This window comes from Drosophila suzukii, chromosome 3 (genome assembly GCF_043229965.1).
Source record: "Drosophila suzukii chromosome 3, CBGP_Dsuzu_IsoJpt1.0, whole genome shotgun sequence".
NCBI lineage: Eukaryota > Metazoa > Arthropoda > Insecta > Diptera > Drosophilidae > Drosophila > Drosophila suzukii.
The window spans coordinates 18,085,189-18,111,973 of NC_092082.1; the positions used below are offsets into that span (position 1 = coordinate 18,085,189).

General features: G+C 37.3%; 4 protein-coding genes across 12 annotated transcripts in view; 3 read left to right on the forward strand and 1 right to left on the reverse strand.

Annotated features, from left to right (window-relative positions):
• The window catches only part of Ac76E (adenylate cyclase type 2 Ac76E), a 43,285-nt gene that overhangs the window by 4,859 nt on the left and 11,641 nt on the right, over nucleotides 1-26,785 (reverse strand). For all 3 annotated transcript variants that reach the window (XM_036814605.3, XM_036814604.3, XM_065865101.2), the window contains exons 3-12: nucleotides 10,556-10,689; nucleotides 9,769-9,966; nucleotides 9,575-9,697; nucleotides 8,529-8,723; nucleotides 7,978-8,205; nucleotides 7,423-7,550; nucleotides 4,971-5,129; nucleotides 2,254-3,008; nucleotides 1,295-1,393; nucleotides 205-323 (exon numbers count right to left, since the gene is read on the reverse strand). In XM_036814605.3, the coding sequence (XP_036670500.3) occupies nucleotides 205-323; nucleotides 1,295-1,393; nucleotides 2,254-3,008; nucleotides 4,971-5,129; nucleotides 7,423-7,550; nucleotides 7,978-8,205; nucleotides 8,529-8,723; nucleotides 9,575-9,697; nucleotides 9,769-9,966; nucleotides 10,556-10,689 (2,138 nt within the window). The remainder of the gene's footprint in view (nucleotides 1-204; nucleotides 324-1,294; nucleotides 1,394-2,253; nucleotides 3,009-4,970; nucleotides 5,130-7,422; nucleotides 7,551-7,977; nucleotides 8,206-8,528; nucleotides 8,724-9,574; nucleotides 9,698-9,768; nucleotides 9,967-10,555; nucleotides 10,690-26,785) is intronic.
• On the forward strand, nucleotides 20,300-21,485 carry LOC108005558 (uncharacterized). 2 transcript variants are annotated; one of them, XM_036814618.3, is made up of 5 exons: nucleotides 20,300-20,516; nucleotides 20,576-20,670; nucleotides 20,735-20,879; nucleotides 20,936-21,105; nucleotides 21,220-21,485. In XM_036814618.3, the coding sequence occupies exons 1-4, from the start codon at nucleotides 20,372-20,374 to the stop codon at nucleotides 21,025-21,027; spliced, it is 477 nt and encodes a 158-aa protein (XP_036670513.3). In that variant the 5' UTR covers nucleotides 20,300-20,371; the 3' UTR covers nucleotides 21,028-21,105; nucleotides 21,220-21,485. The 2 variants fall into 2 exon arrangements, with proteins under 2 accessions (XP_036670513.3, XP_036670512.3); XM_036814617.3 differs by having other exon boundaries at nucleotides 20,303-20,516; nucleotides 20,723-20,879.
• LOC108005561 (potassium channel subfamily K member 10) lies at nucleotides 21,782-22,612 on the forward strand. The gene is made up of 5 exons (XM_036814619.3): nucleotides 21,782-21,928; nucleotides 22,017-22,052; nucleotides 22,118-22,203; nucleotides 22,253-22,415; nucleotides 22,478-22,612. Exons 1-5 carry the CDS (start codon nucleotides 21,808-21,810, stop codon nucleotides 22,558-22,560), a joined length of 489 nt encoding a protein of 162 aa, XP_036670514.3. The 5' UTR covers nucleotides 21,782-21,807; the 3' UTR covers nucleotides 22,561-22,612.
• LOC108005524 (uncharacterized) lies at nucleotides 22,724-26,177 on the forward strand. Of its 6 annotated transcripts, none has more exons than XM_070996656.1 (7): nucleotides 22,724-22,857; nucleotides 22,928-23,089; nucleotides 23,751-23,807; nucleotides 23,862-24,029; nucleotides 25,471-25,497; nucleotides 25,558-25,725; nucleotides 25,783-26,033. In XM_070996656.1, the coding sequence occupies exons 1-7, from the start codon at nucleotides 22,749-22,751 to the stop codon at nucleotides 26,016-26,018; spliced, it is 927 nt and encodes a 308-aa protein (XP_070852757.1). In that variant the 5' UTR covers nucleotides 22,724-22,748; the 3' UTR covers nucleotides 26,019-26,033. The 6 variants fall into 6 exon arrangements, 4 of the variants coding, with proteins under 4 accessions (XP_070852757.1, XP_070852758.1, XP_036670516.3 ...); XM_070996658.1 differs by lacking the exon at nucleotides 22,724-22,857 and adding an exon at nucleotides 24,086-24,707 and having other exon boundaries at nucleotides 23,033-23,089; nucleotides 25,783-26,177; XM_070996657.1 differs by lacking the exon at nucleotides 25,783-26,033 and having other exon boundaries at nucleotides 25,554-25,693.

Here is a 26,785-nt window from a genome sequence, read left to right on the forward strand (position 1 = left end):
ATATTTTAACCCTTAAACGTCAAACAATTGCTCATCATTGCTTATAACAAATATCTACTGTACTTGGCTTACAGCCCTAGCAATCTTAGAAAATGCTCTGCTTTGCCTTATCCAATTTGCTGATATTTCCTGGCCATTTAAATTTGATTTGCCATACTTCTGGGGCATGAAAACCCATTCCTCCCCATTCGGTTCTTAACTCACCGCCAGTCCAATGTTCTTCACCAGTTTGGATTCGGCAATATTGGCAAAGGGTCTATCTGCCCCCCAGCACTCCACATATTTGGTCATCTTCGATGAGGGACGATTGCGTGTGACATGACCTGAAAGGGTTTAATGTTATATTAAAGTTTAATGCAATCAAGTTGAAAGTTCCAACTGGTATTAAATGTATGTTACAGTTAAGAAATTTAAAACTCCCCGTAAAATTAAACCAATTAAACCGGAGGTACAAAAAATAGTAACTCAATACATTCATATGTATATTATTGTACTTATTTACTTAACTTTTTATAGAGTTGTTAAACAATTAATTGAAGATATTTTTACACTTTTTCATGGATAAATTCCGTTGTATTTTTTTCTAAAAATCCTGCTGTACATGCAAATTTGAAACTTTGAATTGGTTATAAAAAATTGTGTGGCACTTAAATTAAACGCCGCACAAAGTAAAAATTCCAACCTTTTTAAGTGCCTTTCAACATTGTGATAGTTTTTACATGAATGCAGCAGATATTCCAACAGTTTTACGACAACTTTTCGGTCCAGTAAGATGCCATTAATAATGAAAAATCTGTCCCAAATCGCTGGCATTATGACACCCCGAAAGCTGCAGAGTTTTTACAGTTGAGCTAGCCAGACAAGCTCATTAAAAGTCAACCATTCGCATTAAAAATGCCATCAAAATGACTTTGCCGCATGCCGTACTCGATGTCCTTGGCAAATTAAAACTCATAAACCGACACAAAACCTCGTGGCCTCACGTGCAGTACCCAAAGTCCCCATTCCATTCCATCCCATCCAATTCAAAATATATATTCCTCTAAAAGGGCCAGAGCAGCCCAGCTGGCTGTCAAAGGAGCTTAATTGCCTGGTCCATGGTCCATGCTTCATGGATAAAGTTTTCACAAAGGCCAATCCGCAAACAAATGCAAGCCTGCGATAAATTTATGATGCAAAAGTTGCCCTGCCAGCGATAAAATTATGCATAACCTGAGCTCATTTGTGAAAGTGATTTTCAACTGTTGCGTTTTACGAGGCGGTGGGCGGTGAAAGGTGGGAGTGGGCAACTTACCCGCATGACTGCGGAAACTTTCTCCACTGTGGATGGACAGCTTTCGTCCTTCGATGAAGGCTCCGGAGGAGCGGCGTCTGTCGGCGAAGGACATCAGTCCTGGGGGGCAGAGAAACAAAAAGGAGGTGGTCACATAAATAAGAGCCATCGCAGGCAACGCCAAAGTGTTAATGCCCATTACAGGTGGTGATTGATGGCATGGGGATGATTGTAAAAACTGTACAGGTTAACTACTATTTAAAAAAAAAACTATAAAATGTAAGGATCTTCAAGCATTATATTGAATAGGAACTTTGAGTTTATAATGCACTTTCTGAACATCAATTTAAAATATTAAAATCCGAAAATTCAGTTTAAAAGCGACTTAAAAACTTTTTAATGGAGATATTTAAACAGACAATTTTCTGTGACAATGCTAAGTACTTTTTTTTAAATGTAATATTTAAAAAAAAAATTGTCTTAAAAATTAAAAAAATTAAAAGTAATTGTGTTAAAAGTATATCGCTTTTTAAATTGTTACAATTCTTAGGGTATACTTTTCTGTAATGGAAAACGCTTTCGGGTTCATGATTTCGGATGTACCCAATTTAAGTCGTTTTAAATTATAAAGAAAATATATTTAAATTTCAGGAACTCTTAAGAATTTTACGGTAAAATAGTAAATATATTTTACAATGATCATTTCTAAAAACTTTAAGCTAATTCATAAAAAAATAAAGCAAAATATCTCGAGGACCCAAGCCTGAGTTCATTTATGATGTTGTGGTTCAAAAATTTAATTGTTTTATAAAGATCATTTTCAAAGAAAAAAAAAAGTAGATATTAGAATATCGTTTTTAAAAATGATTAATTAATATAAATTTGACATTTCATATGATTGCCACACTAATATAAAATCTATCTAAACATTTTTTTGTGTGTGGATATTTTAAGTGTTGAATTGATTTCGTTATTCTCACCTTGAACGGACAACTTCCGGCGGGAACGCTCCGGGGCCTCGGTCACAGTGAGGCTGTTGGTGCCGGAGGAAGCTGCTCCGGCGGGGGCGGCTGCGGTGGGCGTGACGCTCGTGGGATTCGAGGATGGAGCCGGGGTGCCGCTGTTGGAGATGCCGCTCTCCGATCCGCTCATGCTGAGCAGATCCTCGGCGGGCAGGGAAAGAGCGGTGGACTTGGCCGCGGACTCGGAGGCGGCGGAATCGCCACTGCCGCGATGGCCACCATTGGGCTTGACCTCCTGGCCATCCTTGCTCTCCTGATCCTTGAGCATCAGGGGCTCGGTGACCGCGGTGGCCTCGTCCGCTTCGTCCTCCTCCTCGGACAACTCCTTGATGGACATCGAGGCGGCGGATGCCAAAGCAGCATGCAAAGGGACCTCCTGGCTATTCGTCGACGTGGGTGACATCTTTTCGTCAACGACCAAGGGTATGGGATCCACCGTAACCGGGATTAGGCTGTCGGTGACATCCGCGACCTCGTTGGAGTGATCCACTACCACCTTGGCCTCCTTCTCCTCCGTGGGACTGGGATCATTCTGCTCGATGCACTCGACCACTCGCGGAACGCTGTAGGTGTAGGCCGGCTTGGGCGGCACTATGAGATACGATTCCACCTTGTGATCCGCCAGATACGCATCCCGATTGCCACCCTCTCCTTGCTCAACCTCGAACTTGTCGCCCAGGAAGTCCAAAGTTTGTTTCGTGATGTGCACGCGCCTGCAGAAAAGACGCACACATCAGAAATGATGATGAATGCTTGTGGGCTGACATACAGGGCGTATGAGCAATCTACATTTATGCGCTATTCAAAAGTTTTTTGCTCCCACACAATTACACAGAAATAAATAAATGTTTTTGTTTCTATGATATTTTTTAAAAATTTAAATCAAGTTTTTAATTTTAGTTTTAAAAATCTTTTTTTTAAATATTTTTACTATATGAGGGTTAAAAATATTTTTTATAAGCCCCAATTCTAAAAATTCTTATAGCAAGAAAGGAAAAAATGTAATAACAACTTGTACAATCCTTTCTTAAGGTCAAACTTACATGAAAAAAATCTGTTAAGATTCTTTTTTGACAATATATATTTGTAATCTTTTTTCCCAAGTGCATTTACACAAGCTTATGCAAAATAATTTAGGCTGTGGGTGTCTTTGTCTATTTATCTGGGTCCCGACGCAATTTTGTTTATATTTATGCCCCGGAAAACGGAACTCGTGCGAAAGGCCCGAATTGAGGCGTCTGAGTGTTTTCCGGCTCATTGACTGTAGCATTTCAATTCAATTCGAAATAATTGAAGTCAGCGTGTGTGACCGCAGGTAAGATAAGAGAAAAACACATCAACATGTTCAGCTACCATTCATCTGAAAGTCTCGAGTGTGGCTTAATAACGTAAAATGAATAAACCCAAAGAAACTTGTTTGTTTGTGGGGGTATAAAAGTTAAACTGTTGAGGTGACAGGAGAGTTTTAGACTTTGGTATTTGCAAAGCAAATATGCGGAGTATGTAAATAAATGCATAGCCTTTAAAAAAAATTTTTTTAAAGAAAAATGTGGCCTACAAAAATTGTCATGGATATAAATAAAATTTTTAATGGCAGCTGCTGCCAAAGAAATGTTTGTTTTTTAACTTTTACCTTTTCAAAAAATGTATAAGATTCACATAGCCCATCATTAGTATGAAAATGTACGCAGCTCACAGTATTAATTTGTACAATGCAACTTCATAATTGAAATTCTCAACCTCAAATGCATTACGAAAATTTAATTAAAAGCAAACCTTGGTAATGCGAATAATTAATGTTAGCATATGTAGGAATTCTTTAATTGGCAAATTCCCTTGGATACTTGTGTTTCTTCTTACACTGCAGCTCACCTTAACCTTTGCAGTCGGATGTTATGCAGACTTGAACTGAAACCCGTTTAATTGGGACTACACGTGGCTAATTTAAATTGCCATTACGAGTGCTTGACTCGCTTTGTGCTGCCACACCCATTAGAGGCGCCTCCCCAAACCCCATTCTCACCACCCGCGGGCTCCGCGTTTTGTTTATTTATTTTTGTACGCCTCGCTCCTTATCGTTGTCATTCGTACAAACATAATGGCGAAATAAGAGAAAACACTTGCCTACACCGCTAAAAAAAATCATCAAAGTCTGTCCTATAACACTCATTATTATACCTATTACCCTATTACGAAATGTTACTAATTTTTTTAGAATTAATACTTGGTGTCACACAATTCGTTTGGTGCTGAATTGTGATGCGTTTCTTATGTGCATCAATATAATTTCTACGCGACTTCAGCGCGATTTCTGTGGCACCATATCACCATTTTTAAATTTTTTATATTTAAATTTAAGCTTAAACTTCCATGTATTTTCTTAAATTAATATAAAAAGTTTATTTTTAAAGATATCAACCTATCTGTATTTTTGTTTTGGTATATAAAATCATTTCTGGTATAAAATTGGTTGAATAAAGTGCATTACTAATTAAGATTTTATGAAAAAAACAAGAATCAATGTAAGAAAAATTGGTTTTCCACAAAATCGGACTGCTAGTTTTAAGTATTTTAAGTAAGGTACTCAGAAAGCTTGCTTATATCATATTAGATATAATCGATTTTTGATTGCACGATCTCATGGTTAGTTTCTCCCAGTGTGGGCACACACTTACCCGGCGACACCGCCACTCTCCATGTGGTTGGCCAATGTAACATCGTCGCTCCAAACATCAAATTGCCACTTTCGGAGGCCAAGGACGCCGCAGAGAACGTTGCCCGTGTGGATGCCGATTCGCATGTCAACATTTATGCCGGTCGCCTCACGCACGTGTCTGCAGGAATAAACGAAGAATAAGCGAAGGACAAACAATGGAGGGAGCACAAAGCAGCAGATGTATTATTAAGGATATGTGCGCACAACTACGGGCTAGTTGGTGCCGTAGTATTAACAATTTTATGGGCCATAAAACACAAGCAGACCAGGTCGACTCCAGCCTGATGTACGACTACGATATGGGCGGGAATCGGCCATCGAGTGGGGACAAACACACAACTTACAGGTACACTATAAAAAATCTATAGAATGGTATAGGATGAACGAGAAAATACAAAAAAAAAACTTGAAAACCTATACAAAGATTTAATTTCTCTCAAATCTGTATAATTTTGAACTTTTTTTAACCTTTATCTTTTTTTTAATAGTGTTTGTATTAACAATAAAATACTATCGTTTTAAAGGATAAAGGTAGCAAACAAAGTATTTGTTATGTTTTAAAAACCATTTATAAATCAAAAGAATGTAAGTACATAATGATTTAGAGAGTTAACTTTATAAAAGTAAATACCAATTTGGTAGCCAATTTTTAAAGAATGCTCTGTACATCAATACATTTTCAAAGCTTTAAAAAACACCAATATTATTTAAATCAAAAATTATATTTAGAGTGTTTTTATTTTCTAAGGATTAAAAAAAATCTTAAAAATATAAAAACAGAATAAAATATGTTTAAATCATAGGTCATATTTTAATTGACCTCTATTTTTTTCAGTGTCTAATCTAGTCTTGCCTGTACAGGAACTTTAGTTCCACGGAAAGTGGCTAGAAACCGAAGGTCAGCCAACAACAACCTACTGAGTTATTAACGTTAACCAGCATTTTCTTTGGCCTGAATGCCGTCGGGGTCAAATGAGCCGCATCGAAGGCCAAATCACTTGGGAGCCCTTCAGGGTTTTATTTGCTTTTGCCCTTCCTGTTCATTTGGTTAGCAGGATATGGATATGGCCGCATACAAGGCAAGCCAGGAATTGGATTTTCGATCCGGATTTGGGGATTGTGAATTTCTAACTCCCAAAGTTTAACGAAAACAAAAAGTTCCGAAACTCTGATTGAACTGCATAATTCATGTAAATATTTTCCAAAACCGACGGAGATAAAATCAAGTGACTTTGCGTCGAAAAGCATAGCATACTTTCTTGGGCGACGCGCCAGCCAAATTAAAGTTTGATGTTGTTCTGGCTTTTCGACAAAAGGAAATGCAATTCATAATTAAATGATATTTCCTTTGCTGCTCAAAACTTTTGGCGTTTTCCCCGGGCGGCTTGTTAAGTTGCCCGAAAGTCAACAGCACGAGTATCTTTTTGACCAAGTTTGCGGCAGGAACAAAGCCAGAGTTTCTGGCCACTTGAGGGGCACTGGCCGGGGCAAAGATTAAAAGGCCACGGCTCCGAAAAAGCAACGGAATCAGGGAAGGCCAGCCGTTAAAAATAAACAATAGAAATAAGCACAGAGTCCAATAAAAAGCAGGGAAAAAGGCCAGCGAAAAGCCAAAATGAGAGGTTCCTTTTGGTCCTAAGGCCACTTGTGCATAAATTCTCGCGTGTAATAAAATGGCCTTTGTGTCGATATTGTTTATTGTATTTTATGATGTTTCTCTTTGCCATTCGTTTTTTTCTCATCTGCCTTTATTGCATAATACGTTTTTAATGGGCCTCCATAAAACGGAGACTACAAGGGAGTGACTTCAGCTGGAATATCAGCATATATCTGCCGGCAATTAAAGCCTCGAACCAGTAAAAAATGAGAGTAACAGATCCCATGCGATGTCACGCTTTTAATTGGAGTGAAATTGGATATAATGCGTAATTTAAATTTTTCTTATTTAATTGGTTTTAATACTGTGCCACATTTACCAAGGGAAATTGTCGTAAAAAATGTAGTAAATAAAAGTGGTTAAGGATTTAAAGCCGTTTAATAACATAAATTAAAAAATGAAGATGCTGAACATCATTCAGTAAATTTTAAATTCAATTAAGTTTCAAAAGATCTTAATATTCTAGGGCATTGAACCTTAAACGAAGACCAAAACCAAGCAAACAAAGGACGCTTTATGGCCCAGTTAACTGTGACTGCAGCAAAGATTTCCGTTTCCCGCTAGCCACAAAGTCAACAATCACGGTGTCAAATGGCCTTGGCCAAAGGAGCTCCGTTTGAAAGTCAAAGGCTGGCCAGGAGCGAAAGACAAACAAGTCGTACACCCGATGACGGGTCCAATGCAAACATTTGCATTGCCGGCAGGACTGGCAAAGCCATGTCGGCCCAAACCAAACCCGGCGAAACCCGCTCACCTGATGGCATCGATCATCTGCAGGCCCATGTTGACACAATTGGTTGCATGTTGGGGCCGGGAAATGGGCAGGCCGGACACGCAGTAATAACAGTCCCCGAGGATCTTGATGCGCAGGCACTGGTTCTCCTGCGGGGATAAAGCAATTAATTGCTATTTAAACTGTACACACAAGTCATACATGTTTACATGTACATTATGCTTATTAAAGTCCCTTCAACGAGAATGCTTTATAATATGAATAATATCTCATTTTGATGAGCTTATTGATTTTATGGAAAAACAAAGAGAACTGTGCTTTCGTTTTTAAATTGCCGGGATTTATCTTGAAATTATCTTGAATTTTATTTATTAGCTAAATTAACATGTATAAAACTAATTATGGTAATACTATTTTCTGCAAAAATAGTTTTATAAATTGAATTGTGATTATATACCACGTTTATCTAATAGATCATAATTACATTTCGTTTATAATTCACGTTTTTGTTTAATTAAATTTATCTCTCAACACGATTATATGCATTCGCGGTCTATTCATATTTAAGAACTTTACCTGAGCTATTTGATCGAATCTTCCAAACAGATCGTTCAGGGTCTTGACCAAATCGCTGGCCGTCAGGGAACTTGAGAGGGGCGTGAAGTTGACGATATCAGCGAAGAGAATGGTGACATTGGTGTGTCGCTGGACATGGAGTTCGTGGAACCGAGTGGCCGAGGTGGACGCCTGTCCTCCAGCTCTTTGACAGGCATCCGCCATCTTCAGCATGATGCTGCGCTTCACCTGGAGGAAAGGAGAATTATAATTATCTAATGCAGTGCATTGAACCAAGAAAGATTTGCAATAAAAAAATGTTCAAGGTTATGTTCAGTAACATTAAAGAATTTTATATTCAAGGGAAACCCGAAATACTTTGCTAAAATGCCAACAAAGTTAGGAAAAAAGATAAAGAAAGGAAAGGGTTAAGGGAAAATGTGCCCTTTTTGATTAAATAAATAGACTGTATATTTATTTTCGATCATATCTAATGGTTTTTTCTATGCTAATAATAATTTTAAACCTTTTATATTGTTTTTATAAGCTAAATGATTTAGTTTTCTACCCACCTCGGCGGCAATGTAGGCTGGAATGACGCTGAGGAGCAGCTGCTCCTGCTGCTCCCGCTCACACTCGAGCTTCACGCGCTGCTCGATTCCCGTCCGGGTTCCATCCACGGTCCTGTTGTGCGCCGCATCCGACATGATGCGGTAATAGAGCCCGGAAATGGAGGCGCTGGCCAGCATCACAATCTCCCCGAAGAGCTAAGAGCGCCGGGAAAAAATACAAACGGGTAAGAATGTGTAAGGCAGCACGCTCCATAAATAATAAATGTCTAACCCGGAATGGCAATTACCAGACGGCACATAGCACATCATAGTGTCCTTGCAGCGCGGCAAAAAACACCATGCAACCTAATTAACAAATCACGGAGCAGGGGGATAGGGGTTCCGGGTATACGTATATCCCACCGCAACACATTAGGGGAGTTGGGGGAATTGAAACGAGCTGGGAAACAAATTATTTCTCACCGAGATAAAGCAAAAGAAATTAAACAGTTGCAAAAAGGGGTTAAGCGAAAAACTGCTTTTAAGAAATGAATTCTGTTTGGCTACGACTGTTGTTCTGCAAAGAAATAAATCTGTCTTCTTCCACGGAAATTCAAGATGGGGTAAATAAAATAACTTTAGCATCTTTAGATTGGTCTTTGTCTCTTAAACCCATTTCAAAAGTTAATCCTTCCGTTTGGGGAAGGGAAATTTAAAATTTAAAGAACACATTTTATAAAACCTATATAGAAAATTGAAGTGTATTTATTGTTCTAAGAGTATTTAAAGTCTTGTTCAATGTATACTAATGGTATCTTGGGAACCATTGTAGAGTTTTCTTTCCTTCAAATAAAAAAAAGTTTATAATTGGTTTTAAGTTTTATACGACATTAAAAGTAGAGCTCTAAAATTAATTGTGCCACCTGATCCGCGGTAATCCCCACTCTCGTCACAATTGTAGTCGCCCAAACACATATAAACTAATCCAACTGCTGGTGTCCGGCCCGCATTAATGGGGCTTTATGGTTTTGCGGGTCTATGGAGAATGCAAATAAACGAGGACTTACCATTGACAAATTGGGCGCGTAGTCGGGACTTGTGCCGATCCGGTAAACGATGTGGATGGCGGTCATGAATAAAGCCAGCACCACGGAGACGGGCCACGAAATGGGCAGCATGGAGTGGATGCACTGCAATGGACGCTCGAGTATTATAATCCCCCCGGAGGAGTGGGATTGCGACTGCGATTGCACCGGCTTACCAGGAACAGGGCGTACATGGGCAGCGGGGCCAACTCATCCCCGGTGATGGCCGCAATGGTGCCCAGCGAGAAGGTGGTGACGATGGCGAAGGCCAAGGCGGCGGCTGGGGAGCTCAGCACCGCCGGAAACTGCAGAGCCGTCAGAATGGATCCCGAGATTAGAGCCGCCAGCACCAGCAGCAAAGTTTGCAGCAGGCTCTGTGGATACACAGAGAGAAATATAATAAATAATATAAATAAAAAATAATATATAGTAAATAATATAAAATACTATATAAACATAAAGATTTTTATATAGAATTTTAGAAACTTTTATTGAAATCGGCCAATATCAACCCATCAAGACAACAAATTTTTTGTTAAAGAAAAATGCCTTTGCTTATAAAAATCCTTTCTGCATCCATTTAAAAAAATGGTCTTAAGAAAAAATATAATTTTACTAAACAAAAGTGAAAATTAAAAAAGAATTACCATGAAACAAGACAGTTATTTTTTTTAAATTAGTTTATCTTGTTTTTAAGGAAATTGGCAGAGATAACTTTATTTGTATATCGTTTTTTGTACAATCTTGTATTAATTTTTATTAATTTAATTATTAAATATTATTGTAAATACTTCTGAAACATTTAAGTTCACTTTCCATTATATATTACAATCAGTTATTTAAGCTAAAACATCGCTCTTAATATTTCCCTATTGGGTTGAAGTAGACGGAAAATATGGTTCTTTATTTTCTGTGCTGAAGCTCGGTTACCCATTCGAGGCAATCTAAGTGGTAAGTGCTCACCTGGTCGTAAACGACGCCAATTATTATGGACACAACACATGCCAGCAGCGAAGTTAAGAGGCCCGATCTGAAGAGAGACTTGCGGAGCCTCTGGCGGTAGCGGGTATATAAATCGTTTAGGTGGATGTCCTCAGCTGCAAGAGAGAAAAGAAGTTGAGTTTATTAGCATCCATTAGGTAATCATTTTCTAGAAATGGGGAAAGAGGAGGTCTTAAACTATGTGGAAAAGATATAGAGCTTCAGTTAAAAATCCTTAAGGCGAATAGTAGTAATATTAAATCTGTTAAATCTAGATTGTATTTATCAAACTAACAAATTTCTATCTCCTGAACAAGTAGTAACACACTCTTTAGCTTTTCATAACAGTATTAAGACTCGCATAAATCTATAGTCTTAATTGGTTTATCCTAGGGTAAAGTTCATCAGCCTCCTGGCAATACTTGAGTTCATATGTGTTGGGCGCCTTTCAAAGCGATTTAATGGACCGCCCACTGAAAATAAAGCCGCTTGTCTGGCATTTAAATTTGACATTTAACAGTGGCATACATTTCACTGACGCTCACGCAATGAAATTGTATACTTTGCAAAGGCTCCACATCCATTTCCATTCACCTCCGTTCAATTTCACAGACAATTGTCTTTGAAAAGCAACTTAATTGAGCTGTCAGGGGCCAGAGCGTGCTGTCGGTGGTGGATGTATGGGAAAATATGCAAATGGAATCAAATATCACCTTTGGATAAATGAAACGTTTCCTGAAGGTTATTCGGAAATAGCTTAATCAATAAAGAAATAATTTAATGGGGCAACCAAAAGCCAAACATTAAGGGATTACTAGTAGACAGGTTGAAGAGCCTTAAATTGAAATCGAGGCAGGCAAACAAACATTTTCCCTGCTGCAATTAAGGGAAAATAATAATATCAACACACGCTCGCCGCATTCATAAATCAACAAGCCAAAACACACTCACAGTCACCCATAAAAGTTTTGTACACGCACTTAAACTACGCTCAACATCAAAATTAGCATACTGCGTTCGTTTGGCCTTTGTTGATATTTCCCCCTTTGTACAATTTGTAAATCGATACGCACGGACTTATAGCTTGCTAATTGACTAGGGGCATTTAAAGTGTTTGATTTATTTATGGTCGCAGACAGGCCAGATAAGCCAAAAAGTCCAATGGATGTTTGGTTATGACAGATTATTCTGTTTTTGTTGGGGTCAGCCTATTTATAGATGTGTTGTGGTAACTTGATTTTTTGTCTGCCAGCTGAATTGGTTTTTTCCCTTACTCACAGGCCTTTTTTCTGGTATCAGTTTCCAACAAGCCGATCCGATAAATCAATATATGGCCAGTCTGAGGGCCCTTCATGAACAGAAATGAAGACAAGTCTGAGAGGTTGGGTCAAGTTGTTCTGTCTAGTGGTCTGAAATATGTCTGCTTAATTAATGAGGGACAATCCCGCAAATTACACGCACAATAAAATGTGTAAACATTCTATAGGGGTGACTTATTATACCCGTTACTCGTAGAGTAAAAGGGTATACTAGATTCGTCGGAAAGTATGTAACAGGCAGAAGGAAGCGTTTCCGACCCCATAAAGTATATATATTCTTGATCAGGATCACTAGCCGAGTCGATCTAGCCATGTCCGTCTGTCCGTCTGTCCGTCTGACCGTCTGTCCGTCTGTCCGGATGAACGCTGAGATCTCGGAAACTATGAGAGCTAGGCTATTGAGATTTGGCGTACAGATTCCTGAGCTTCTTACGCAGCGCAAGTTTGTTTCAGTAGACTGCCACGCCCACTCTAACGCCCACAAACCGCCCAAAACTGTAACTCCTACAGTTTTGATGCTAGATAGAAAATTTTAACTGAAATGTATTGTTCTCATCAATACCTATCAATTGACTTTAAAAAAAGTTTGCCACGCCCACTTAAACGCCCACAAACCGCGAAAACCTGTGACGCCCACAATTTGCATGCTAGATAAAAAATTTTAACTGAAATGTATTGGTGTCGTCAATACCTATCAATTGACTTTAAAAAAAGTTTGCCACGCCCACTTTAACGCCCACAAACCGCGAAAACCTGTGACGCCCACAATTTGATTGCTAGATAAAAAATTTTAACTTAAATGTATTGGTGTCGTCAATACCTATCGATTGATCCAAAAATAAATTTGCCACGCCCACTCTAACGCCCATAACGCTTAAATCTGTCTACCGCCGGTAGGTGGCGCATTTTAATTTCGCTTTGCTGCTTGCATATCTCCATTTCCCTTTGAGTAACGGGTATCTGATAGACGAGGTACTCGACTATAGCGTTCTTCCTTGTTTTTGTGTATAAGGGTATAAGTTGAAAGCTTTGGGGTTACCCTATTTTGGGTAAATGATTACATTTTGTAGGCAGCTTAAAATTTACAAATGAGAAATATTTTGTCATTCTTATTTTCGTTAACAACAAAAAATCCCTAAGTACATTAAACCTTTTAAATTAATTTAAATCTGCTACTGTTGTTTAATACTTCTATACCTCAACTTTTTAAGTAAAAGCCATAAGACATAAAAGAACGTAAGGGCTATAAATTCGCTCAAAATGCATTTTTATTAAAGGGCAAGGCATAAACGCATTATGGCTTTAGATAAGCTTGTTTTATTTTTTATGAAAGCTTAAATTCGGATTCTGATAAATACATTTTTGCTACAAAACGTCTTAGCCACAAAGTAGACATAAAGAACTTTAAAAGCCAAACAAAGCGCATTAACTGCATTATTATTTATAAGCAGGGGTTAAGGTATAAAATACATATAACAACTGCTGGGAGGGTTATAAAATGGAAATCGCATTTAACCGCCCTGTCGACATTGCATTAAGCTAAGGATTCTCCAATTGCTGCACAAGGTCTGAGTGAAAAATTCTGGAAAAGCCACAGGCAGGAAAAAATATATGTCGAGAGGAAAACACCAGAGGACAGCGGCACATACTCGTAGAACGAGTTTACGTTCCATGTTACATATATGGCGAGTGGAGCTGCCTTCACTTGTTTATTCTCTGCAATCAAACAGGAATTCTTTTGACACGAACCGAGATCCTGAAAGTGTAAGCGTGTGTGTGTTTCTGTTTTTATAAGCGATAGCACACACACCAGTGCAAGGCGACAGATGCTCTTGTGTGTGTATTAGGGTGGGTCGATTCGTTTTTAGAAATGGAAAATAGTATATATTTATTTTACAAGCACAAGAAGAAAAAATAAATTAATCCTAAAAAAAATATAGTAAATTTATAAAAACTTAAAAGAAAGAAAGAGAATTCTGACGTTCTCATCTGAGTTGAAAATGTTTGTAAAATAGAACGAAATTTTTGAAGTTAAAATCAAGTTAAGTTGGTGGTATTTACATTGTATATCTCAACAACTAAACTATTAGTCCAGTAGAGTATACTTATGAAAAAGTGGTTAAGTAATCTCAATTTATCTTTTCTCTTCTCACCATTTCGTTCTAACATTGAGAGCATTGATACCAAAATGTACTTACACGGTTTTTAAGAACGAATGTTCTCAATTCAAGAACAATGTACTTAAATATTACTCTCTGTGTAGGCTTGAAATCTTTTTGAAATGAGTTTAAAAGCATGCTACAATATGTTTCTAGTTTCGAAGTGCTTTAGAGGAAAGCCCAATAAAGTTTTCCTTTTTTTACCAGCACACCTTTAAACAGATTCTCTAATTCCTCTAGCACCTCTAGTTTACAAAGTCAGCACCTCTCTTAAAGCATATCTCAAGTTTTCCATCCAATCAAACCGAATCACCCCAGTGTCGAGTAACTGCGCGTTGGCTCATAAAAAATAAAACGGCTAAAGTGAAACAGTTGCAGACAACCTAGACGAAGACACGACAACGACAGCCACAGCGACATTGCCGAAGCTTTTGGCATAGATTTTATTTCATCCCGTAGCTGAAACGCTGGGATCCTCAACGGCTTCCCCTCCATCTGCTCCATACGATTAAGTATGTGCGGACACATTGTCAAGGCATCCTGGCAAGCCGTTGAGAGGGGGGGCAGGCGATTAGGGAGATTGAGTTCGTTGCTAACGAATTTTCATGTGGGCTGCCATCACATTAAAGATGCAGAGCATCAGCCCCGAGCAGGAGCACAAGATGGCTTAAATCCATGCCTCGGGTTAAGCTATTGGGTAACCGGCTTAGTGGTAAAGCTGCTCTCTGAATGGCCATAACCCATAACCACAAAGGCAGGCAAAAATTCAATAGGCATGGCATTTTTTATATTTCTATGTTATATGCTTATTTTTGTATTTCTTATAAATATATAAATTATACATTTATTATATGGAAATTTCTGTGATTGCTATTCCACAAAATATAGGATGGAAAAAATCATTGCTCACATTTACTTATTCAATCTATAGTCGAAGTTATAACAATCCCAATCTAATCAGCTTTTCTTTTTCATTATTTACCAACTGCATAAATATATGCCAAATGGAAAAACTGTCAAATTCATGTCACCAACTGCTGTCACTTTAATATTTCATCGCTTAAATGATTTCAAGAGTAATCTATAATTCTGACTGCCAAAAAAAGGGTTTCTCTTTATAGTTTTTATTTGTGTATGCTTGTTGATAACCAGTTATAATTAAAAATTAAACTATTGATGGCTTTAAATTGCACATTTAAATGATTTACGTTTTGCGGTTTTGACAGTTCTTCCATAACTGCAAATTGAAATTGCATGCAGCTGTGCAGATTTTAAATCACTTCAGATACATTTATTTTATCTCTGGCTTGTTACCTCCTGCCAGTTTTCATTTATTTAGCAAGCGTTGTGAAATTTTCCAGATACTTTACTGTTCGGTTTTAAGGCAGCCTGAAAGTATGCAACACCATTCGCCCGTGGCAATGGAGATGCGAAAAATATTGCACATACGACCCGTCGGCCCAGGCCGACAACATAAAATGCAACAAAATGCAAGCTGCAAATGCCGCACATGCCTGTCAGCCGACCGAAGAGCCACTCCAAGTTGCAACCGCCACCTGCTGCAACATTGTAAATTACATCCTTCGGGCTGAGACAGGAATTACAAGCTTTTTGCGCTGAATCGTGGGCCGCATGGCAAGGAGAAGGCACAAGGAACATGTCCTTGCCAAGGATTTGAAAGTTGGCGATTTTAGCGCGGAGCCTTGAAGTGGATTCCTCTTGGAGCCGCAGTTTGTGTGAGGCTTAGTCGGACGATCTACTCGGTGGGATGCTTTGTTTGCATTCACTTTGATTTTATAGCCCATTCAATAGGGAGATATATTTGAGGGTTTTTTTTATATTTTTCCAAACAGAACACTCGCATATGTAAAGAGAAGATATTTGGGATGATGTGGGTCACAATTTAACATTTTTTAGCCCTAAGCGACTTTTTTAACATATTTCTTGCTATTCAATATTCTCTTTTGCTGTCTTTCCGTAATATTTGACATCATTTTATATAAATTGTTTTTGTTAGGGAGCTTTAAATAAAAAGTTTATATTATACGCTTGACAAATTTAATATCAATGATGGTTTTAAAATCCTTTAAAGAAGATTTTTTGTTTATTTCAATGTTTTTAGCACCCCTTTTTTAATTTAATCAAATCATTATAATGTTCAGTATCAGAAAGGTGAATTTTTTTATGAGTTGGCAGAAAATCTTCCTACTTGATGATGGCATGATTCTATCTTATTTCCATCAACGCAACTACTAGATACATCAACTTCTCTGACACGGGCCATCATCACCTAGCTGGAACAAATAAAAGTCCATCGGGCGTAAGAAAAGAAGCCGCATCTGAACAAATTGGTGACAATACAACAACGGAAAAGAAAACAATGAAAGTGCCCGTGGCCACCGCAATTGCTAATGGCGACACTGAAAGGATAGAGCCGGGAATGGGAAAAAAGGCGTCCTGGCAGCGCATTAATCAAGGTGCAGTCAATGGAGCCTTTGGTGCCATGCGGTGGCGAAAAAAGGAAGCCAAATTGGCAACAGACGCTTAAGGTAATAGACGTGCCAACGAAGTCGACCTGCGGGGCACGTATTCTCCTGTGTCCCCCATAGTTTTCTTGGGTCTTCTGGAGGGGGAACACAGCTGCTTATTTGGTTTTCTGTGCGTGTCGCTGGCACGATGCTCGTAAATAATGTCCTGGCTAAGACAAAAGCCGTAGCCAGTCAACTCAACAGTCTGCCGTTGACATCGAGAACTTATTTTCCAGCCAGCTCTTTTAGCTATCCTTTTCCCATTCGCTTGGGTTGACACTTTTTTAGAGGGTAATCATAGGATAAACGGGTATATTGCATGGGTCTATAGGTATATTATTTATTTAGTTTAAACATCCCAGCTTCAGCGCACTTAATTTTTTATTTCAAGGTTTTAGATTTTGCAAAATATTTTCAGATACTTTATTAAGGAAGAGGTATCCTTTAGTTTAATACTTATATATTTTTGTATTTTTTCCTTTTTCAGCATGTGGTTTGGCTTCTTGCTGCCTTTACTTCGATTCTAAGGCACGAAAGCCAATCAGCTATAAGACCCAAAACGCTTAAGCTTTCAAGTTTAATAATGGCAAAATAGTATGGAATGTCCCCTTATGGATTCTTCATAAATGCAAAATGTGTGGCTAAATGGTTAAACTATTTTCAGATGATATAAACATATTTTTGTTTTTAGAGAACTAACAATATCCTTACTTCAAAAATATTCCTGTTATATTTAAAATGTATTTAAATCGCGTTATTCTCAAGGAGGAATACTGTTGATGTCAACATGTTGATCCCATAAAACACTTAACTTGCCAATCGATTAAGAAAAGTGTCTTGCTAACATGAATATTGAATTTGTAGCGCGTCGCTATCAATTTCCTATTAAACGGTGATTTGCTCTAGCTATGCAAAGTGGAGTCCCCCAGGGCAGGGCAATCAAGAGATAGATCCCAAAAATCTGTATCCGTAATGTGCATATATTAGCAATAAAACGCTGACACTGCCCCAGGCGCGTATTCACTGTCAAAGTTATTTGCATACATCTCTTTGCTGGTTGCTATTTTTTGCTTGGCTTTATCTTTGGGGGCCAGTTTCGCGAAATTCCCGTTTTTACCAGAGCCTCTGTTGTTGTCACCTTCGACCCCAGCATGCAAATTCTGCAGGGGGTCGACGGGGTCTATTGTCGGGGATATTTCGTCTTGTGTTGAATGGCATAAATCTCATATCGGCTGAGCCTCAGATACACTCGTGTACACACATGCCGGCACGATGATGAATGCAAACTCATAAACAGATGGCTTGGTCGAGGAGACACTGAGGAATGGTGGCCGCATAATAAGCCAGACTGCCAACAAAATGCAGATTCATCGCTACATGCAGATACAGATACAAATTCTGATGCTGCTATGCCATTTCTCAGAGGTGTGTGTACCGGAATTCTCATTTCGCATGCAAGTTGCATTCATTTGAATTTCTATTTCTATTTGTCTGATTTGCGTCGGTGGTGACGGATTTTTTTCCAACGGGATTATGATTTCTGTGGCACATGTCTGCATTATTCTGGAATTTTTAATGAAAACACGGGGACCGATGCTGGATTCTTGGGTACAATAAAAAAAAACGTTGAACGTCGAAGAATGATACAGAATTTTTAACACCTCTCTGAATTCTGTGATTTGATTTAATACCCCTATTTACCTTTAAGCAAACATCATAAAACATGAAACACAACCGACCGAAATTATTGCTCACATACTGAGAGGGTTAAACTTTTTGGTGTTTCATTGCATAACCCACTAACCCCCGAAATTGGTTTGTTTATCTTGCATTGGCCCACACTCGCCCACAGTCGAATCAATTTACAACTTTTCAGTCAATCACAAACCAATCAGAGTGCAAAATATGAGCACAATCACATCAAGCCAATTGTGAGTCGTTTTAGTACACTTAGGTGTGCACTTGGAGAAAATTAATTGCCGTTTGATGGTAATGGAAAAACTTTAATGACCGTTTTCGCGCCCGAATGTTAAAGTAAAAGGTTTTAAACCTAGGAAAGGTATGGCACTCTGGAGATTAAAAGCTACTTTGAGTTTAAGTTGCTTTAAAAATTCCAACAATCATCTTGGAAATGTGAATACTGCCTTTTATGGGTAGAACTACTAAAATTAATCAATTGCAAAACCATGAAGTTGACATTAAGTCAAACAAAAATGGAACACTTTTTCAAGGAATTATCCTGAAGACAAATATTTTTTTTAGTCCTTTTGATTCATTCAGCTATAAACTATATTTAATATATTTTTTAAGAAAAGACTGGGGAGCCACGGGTATTTTTTTCAGTGTTGTGGGACACGGGCTCACTGGGGACGCTTTGTGGCCTGGACGGCGCCATCAAGAGCCAGCCAGGCGGCTCTCAACTGGCAGCTGAATAAACAGCATCAACAACAACTGCAAGGGATCGAATGGAGTGGTATAGTATGGTATGGTGGAATGGCTTTTTGAGGGTATGGGACCGTGTTGAATACCGTCTCATCGACACTTTTTCATTGAATTCAATTAAAAGCGAAATTGAAAATTGAAATTCAATTAAGATGCTATAAATACGCCAGATGGGGTGTTAGGGTGTCAACCGGGGGCACAGAGGATAGAGGATACAGTAAAAGCATTCCTGGATAGAAAGGACTCATGCCAATGATGATAGATGAGCTGCCAGTGGCTGGTGAAAGTGGATGAAAGAGATTCTCATTGGCCCCCGGAATCGATCGATGTATCGACGAGGAGGACAGAACAAGTCTGGTGATATGTGACATTGCCTTTTTCATTTTAACTTTCTCTTCTGCCTTTTCTTTTTCCTGACATTTAATGGGCCATCAACACGTTGCTTACCCAACTTGATATCGGGGTATTAATGACAAATAAATTGATGCTGCAATCAATCAAAAATGGAACCACCATATGGTGCTCTAAGATAATGAAGTCTGGGAAAACAATACACTAATCTGATTAGCCCCATTAGTAGGCATCAGTATAATAATGCCCTTCATCATTTCTAAAAAATATTGTCTTTAGGGAACCTAATCAATTTGGGTTTGTTATGGAAAGCTTATTCGACAAGGCCTAATTGGGGATAAAAAGTTTAAAAGTTTAAAAATATTACTTAAGTTAAAAGCAAAAAGGAAGGTTTTATTTCGTTTATGTTCAATAAATGGGGTTGTTATATTCAGTAACTCTTATTAACTCTACAATTTTAACCTAGGTAATTACTATCTAATTTATCTGCATCAGTAAACTTTTTAATTGGCTAAGCCCCTCATAAGTAAACTAAAACTTTCTTAACACCCCATTTAGTCTACAATAGGAGTTTCCTTTATTAATCTAGATACCAAGCCCAACACATCATCCTTTTCTGCCAGTCGATTGGAAGAATACTTTTTAGACGGCTGCTGCTTTCAATTAACGCATTAAACAAGAAACAGCAATAAAAAAGGCAACCATTTGGCTTTACTCAGTGGAGGATGTGCAAAAAAGGCCAAGGGACTTTGTCTAACTTTCTGAAAAGCTAAAGTTTCTTGGGGGAGGGTCGAGGTCGTTTGAAACTTTGTTGAAAAAGATGGACTGCAGTGACCTAAAACCAGAGGAGATGCAACGATTAAGTTTCGCCAGCTGATGGGCGAAAGACCCCGGAATAATCAGTGAAGACTTAAATTTTAAGGAGCTTTGAAGTTTAAAGTGGCAAGAATTGTTTGTCAAATATGAGGCTGTTTTTGGGAATTTATTTATTTTTGTTTGATGCCATTTATAAGGAAGCTGATCAGAAGAAAATTTTGCTTTTGTCTCTCCCTGACTTCCGGGTGCATCATCATTTCATTCTACACCTTGTTTTTCGGATTCCTCAACGCGGGCACCACTGTCGATGAAGTCATATACAGAGAAAGTAAGTTTAAGAGAACAGTACGAAAAAGTTTGACTTAATTTGGACTCCCAAAATGACAGCATTTAAAACTGATGTATGGGCAAAATGGTTCAATGTTTTCCATATAGCTCTGATGATTGCAGCTGCAGTTATCCTGCTGATATCTGTTATGACGGTGAGCCACAAATCCTCATATGGATCCTTATTGAACTCTTAACTCGCTTTAGAAATATATAAAGGTGGTTTTCATATGGATGGCAATGTTCATCATCCACATGATATCCTACTACATCGTCTTCAATGCCTTGGTAAACGTTCGCAACCCGTTCTTCACTAGTGCTCTCTCTACATTCTTGTATGTCCTGGTAAATCTTGTGACGTTAGGTAATGTCTATATAAAAAAATCTTTAGCGCCTGTGTATAATTTTCAGACCTCATAGCCATAGATATATTTTGCCTGATCAAAGTCTATTCATATTATTACGTGAAAAAGCATCCAGATGAATTCAGACCGCCATGTGTTGACAACTGAGACTCAAAAGAAGCATCCTAAAAGATAATAAAACTAATATCAACGATTTGCCGAGTTTATATCTTGTGGAAATTTAAGGTAATAAAACATATTTTATGCCGATCAGTGTCTGTTGCCACATGTTTAAATAGTGTGGATAACGGTTTTGCTGTGCTAATATGGCAGACTCAATTTTCCTTATAATTTCATTAGCATCTTGATGAGAACTGAAAACGATTCCACGCGTGCCTGCCACACACAAGCCCACATACAGCAGGAAATTCTAGGCTAATGCTAATGAGGCCATAATACAAATTGCTTAAATTGAAATTATGCAAAAAAGTTAATACTCTCGTTCAAGAGGATATGGCGGAAAATGAGGAGGCAATTTCGCTTGAGTTTGGCACCAACAGCTGGGAAAGCAATCCAACAATCTTCGCCTGAAACTTCTGCAATGTTAATAAATTACGTATACGCCATGTGGTAGACAGTAATTCATTTTTTACAAAATAAAAGAAAGGATTATTTTCCATGTTTGAAATAAAGTACCTACTCTTTAACTTTCAGATGAAAAAATTATACAAAAGCGTGAAATTTTATTTCGGCATAACATGCAATGCAAGAATCTTTAATTAAATCATTCCGATATTAAATTACATTAATTTTATAAGCCAACTAGTCATGTCCTTCTGTTTTAAAAAATTCAATGTTAAATAAAGGAGTCAAATATTTTTTTAAGCAACGTATACAATTGTTTTCTGATTAGGTATTTTTGCATTTTCTGTCAAAACATCTCAAATTATGATTACGGCCAAAAAATGTTGCTTCTGTATATCTTTGCAAACGGGTTGTATAATGCTTGCTCTGGTTGGAATATTTTTGTCTGGCATGAACATTGACTATATAATGTATCTATTAAATAGTAAATAAATACCAATACCCAGTGTACATATTACATAATATAATATTAGATTTGTATTATTTGTATATTAATTCGAATGTTTTAATAGGAACTTATTCCCGAGAAACCCAATATAAATTCCCAGGTAACATATGAAGTTGTAAAAATAACTTAAATAATTTCAGTCTTTGTTTTATGTTTAATATTTAGAGCAAGTACTATACACCTGCTTACAACTGATCCCAGATTTGCTGTCTGTCTTGGCATCGTGCCTGCTGCTGATTTCGATCATATCCGTAAGATTCACAAAAACTGATTTCCAGTTATTAACGAAGAATATTCTAGCAATACTTTTGGCTGTTTTGGACAACGCTTTTTATTCAAGCCCTTCAAGCGGTGTACCTTGTTGTATTCAGTATCATTTCATCGATAATCGGATTTAATGCAATAATTAACGAGAGCTTTTGGCATAATATCACCTATTGGATCTATGTGGTACTTTGGCTGGGTAAGTTGAATCGAAAGGTGTATATACAAAAGATATTGATGGCAATCTTTTCTTTACTTTAGCTTTGACACTATATTTTATGTACATAATTTATTCGTACTATCGACAGCTAAAGGAGAGAGAAACTGAAAATGCTGTAGAATGATTGGTGATATGAACATTCCCTACTTTTCTTGACTAACAATTAATTTATGATTTATCTGAAAGCAAATACAATATTAATAAAAAATACTAACCAAATTGATGTCTGTAACTGTATAACACTGGATTTATCGTCATTTACACACAAACGGAATCGATAAATTTAAATGTAGATGGAAAAAATTTAAAATAATGTGGAGAGCGCAAAAGTTTTGCTGTTGTATAAGCTTTCAAATTGGCTTCGCAATCATATCATTTGTTACCTTTTGTTTGTGTATCGTACACCTGGTTGAATTCTTCAGTAAGTAACGATAAAGAAACATTGAAAGATAATTTTTTGCAGGTTTTTATTATAAAGTTATATTTTGCAGGAGTACAGGAGATTGGTGTTGCTTATGCATCAGGTAAAATACAAAATATTCATATCATTTTTAAAGAAAACCTTTCAATTTCGGATTTTAGACTGGTTGAATGTTCTTTGGGGAGTGTTACATTTGGTGTCCGCTATGTGTTTATCATATTCTGTTCTGGTGGTAAGTGCAAAGAAATAACATATTTGAATAGACGTTTTTTAACTGATTGTACATTTAGCAGAGAGCTCTCATCTCTATTTTGATTTACACAATAATCGAGGCGGCTTACGTGATTTACGTGATTATTTATACCTCGGTATCCTGTGCTTTGGGAACAAATACCTATGCAAACTATAGTCTTACGTACAGTATTGTATTGTGGATATTTGTGGTCCTAATTTGCGGTAATATTTAAAATACCATCTAGGCTCGTTGATTTTAATCGTAGATCTTTTTTAATAGTGATAATGATGTATTTTCTTTACATTGTAACATCATATTATTTCCTTAGAAGGCAACAGCGCAATGATGAAAATCAAAAAGTTTAGCACAAATTTAAGATGTTTCCCAAAAGAATACCCTCAATAAAAAGATTATAAGGATTCCTGGAATTTATTTTATTCTATCATATTTATTTTTTAAACTACTATTTTATGTTTAATTTAAAAAAAAGTACTGGCGAACTATGGTTCTTTACATGATAAAGTAAGCGGAGAACTATTCATCATAATTTCTCTAAGTTTATCAAGTAGGTAGAGGGCAACAAGTCAAAAATTAAAAAAAAAAATGAATAAAATAAAATTGTTGTTGGAAATCCTATTCATTTGTTTACTTCTCAAAGGTACCACCCCATTAGACCAGAGATATAAAAAAGAGCATAGAGAGAGTTACTCTTTAGGTAAATGACTGAAATATTTAATTTTTATATGTATTTATTTATTTTTTTGCGCAGCTCATGGCCACATACAGTTTCCTATTTGTAAAAATTGTTCCCATATAATAAACGTGCATGGCACTCCTGGATTCTATTGCCATTACCAAGATGGGGGAGTTGTTGAAAATAGGTCTGGAGCTAAACAAAATCATTCAGAATGCGTACCCAAGAAATTCATGGTTAATCGTGAGTCTAAAATTACAAATTAAACATCGGTTAGCATCGCTTACATCCAAGAATAGGTAAAATAGATAATTACTGCTGCTTTTGGTCACCGGATGTGGGTTGTTCAATGTTAATCGGTAGGCAAGTCTTCGATGAAGACATCGAATCTTGCGAGGCTTGTTCACTATCTTGCGCCGGACTAAAAAGTAATCTTGAATCGAACGGAAGTAATAAGATCTCGGAATATGGATATTTAGTTCCGCTTTCTTTGTTCGGACTGTGGATAAGATCAAATGACCAAAATGACTAAGAATAATATCAAGCAAGTTTGTTTATGTATTCGGAATAAAACGACGAAGCACTTCTATTTTACTTTCTGCACTAGGAACCATCATTCGGGGTTGCCAATATTATTGATATTTATATAATCTTGGACCTATGTACCACTTAATAATTCAGAAACCTAAAAACGGGCTTACAATCAACTAATTTTCGATTAATTAAAATAAAATTCTACATGTTAAAAAAATGTATTGACATTTTGCGGAAAAATATGTTCGTTAAGTAGGCAGGGACAAACTTTTTAAAAAATTATCTATCCAGTTATTCGAAAAAAAATGAAATTTCTTGTAATAATACTTTGCATTGCATTGGGTGTCGAGGGCGCTATTCCAAAAGATTGGCATCCATATAAGACAGGTAAATGTATAAAGTATTTTATATCCAAATTCTACCATTTTAAATTTCGTCTAAAAGCCATTTTGGGAATAAATTTTCCTATGTGCGCGAATTGTTCAGATATAAAAAACTTTCGAGCCAATGTTGGTTTCACTTGCCATTTCGACGATGACCTAGCAATTGAAGAAAATTTTCAAAAATTGGAAAATAAACATCCAGAATGCATGCCAAATGAGTTCACTTTAACTCGTGAGTCTACATGAATACAATGAAAAATATTATATTGGTTTGCAGCTCTCGTCATCCGATAACAGGTGAAGTAAACCACTATTGCTGCTTTTGGTCGCCAATCTTGGGATGTTCGGCACTTATCGGTAGACAGCACTACGATAAAAAGCAAACTTTCTGCACTACCTGTGGAAGGTTTTGCTACGGGACGAAGCATAACTTTGATGTTGATACGAGCGGAAATAAAAAGGTGCTGCCATATGGATACCTCAATGCGCTGGTCCTGTCTGTACTGTGGAGAAGTTTATGAACCCAAAGAACTCTTATATGTTTTCGGAAATCCTTTAGTCGTTCGATTTTTTTGCAATGGTATTATAAGTCTAGTTTAGTAACAAAGATAGAAAACAAATTAGTTAAACCAAAAAGTTTCCTTAATTATTCTTTCTGATAATAATAGTATTAAGATACTTCCTTTCGGACCTAAAGTTATATCTCTCAAAATGAACAAAAGAAACTTCACTAAGAATGTTGATACTTTTTTTATTTTTAATTTCAGTGCAGGGAGATAATCCTGGAAATATAAGTATGCACATTCTATCTTTTTGTAGTCAGTTATGGCTTTACCTAATTCTCTCCAAGAAAGCAACAACCAATATTCCAGGTTGTGAAGGCTGTTCGATGACATATATTAACCACGGCAATAGAACAGGTTATCAGTGTCATTATGAAGACGGCACTGCTGTTAGAACCAGATTCGGATCAACTGAATATGAGTACCCGGAATGCGTTCCCAGGCAATATGAGCTAACTCGTAAGTCGGCAATGGAAAATACATCTTCTGGAAAACATTTAGATTCCCAAATTTTAGGAGATATAAAAAAGTACTGCTGCTTCTGGTCACCGGATTTGGGTTGCACGGCACTTGTTGGGGATACATCACCAGATGAAATTTCGAAAAGCTGCAATCGATGTCGGGACCTTTGCGAGTATCAACAGGTCGATGATATTGATGATGACAATAGCGCTAGGGATCCGAATTCAGAAAATATCTCAATCGTACTTCTGGCTCTACATTTTCTGTTTCAATTAGGGTTATCACCATGAACAGTTCTAGGATCATGTTGAAATTGAAATATGGAATGTTCAAGCTCAAAATGATACTAAAACTATTCATTTTGAAATCATTGACAAGTTACCCAAGTTGACAGCGACACAGCTGTCAATATATAAAAACTACATTGAAATTGCTTTACGGAAAATGTTATTGCTGCTTCTATCTTTCTTCTCACACCACATCCATATAGTTACTTCGCAGACTGATAGTTATAATAATCACCTCAATCATAATCATAGTAAGTACTTATAATTTAAGTAATTGAAGGACTAATTGTAGTCCTTTTTCTGGAATACGCTAGCGCCAATTAGTGATTCATACGGTTGTGGAAATTGCTCGGGGGTAATTTACAGTGCCGGTGCTGGATTCCATTGCCATCCAGATGATAAGAATTCAGTTATAAGAAACAAATGTCAAATTGAAAGTCCGTACCCCAAATGCATGCCACGTTATTTCGACATAAAGTGTAAGTCGTTATTGCAATAACCTGCTATTTAATGAGCATCTTTGACCATTTTCATAATAGATCCTATCAAAGAATTTTGCTGCTTCTGGAACTCAGATTTGGGATGTGGAATACTAGTTAATGAAAAGTATTTCGGTGATAAAGATATATGCCACAAACAGTGTCATTGTTTCTGCCACAGGACGATAAGTGGAGCGGGGAAAATAAAATTTAAACATGGCTTAGTAATACTTCTTTCGGTAATTTTCGTCGCTAGCAATGCTAGAATTAGTTCATAAGCATAATTCCAGT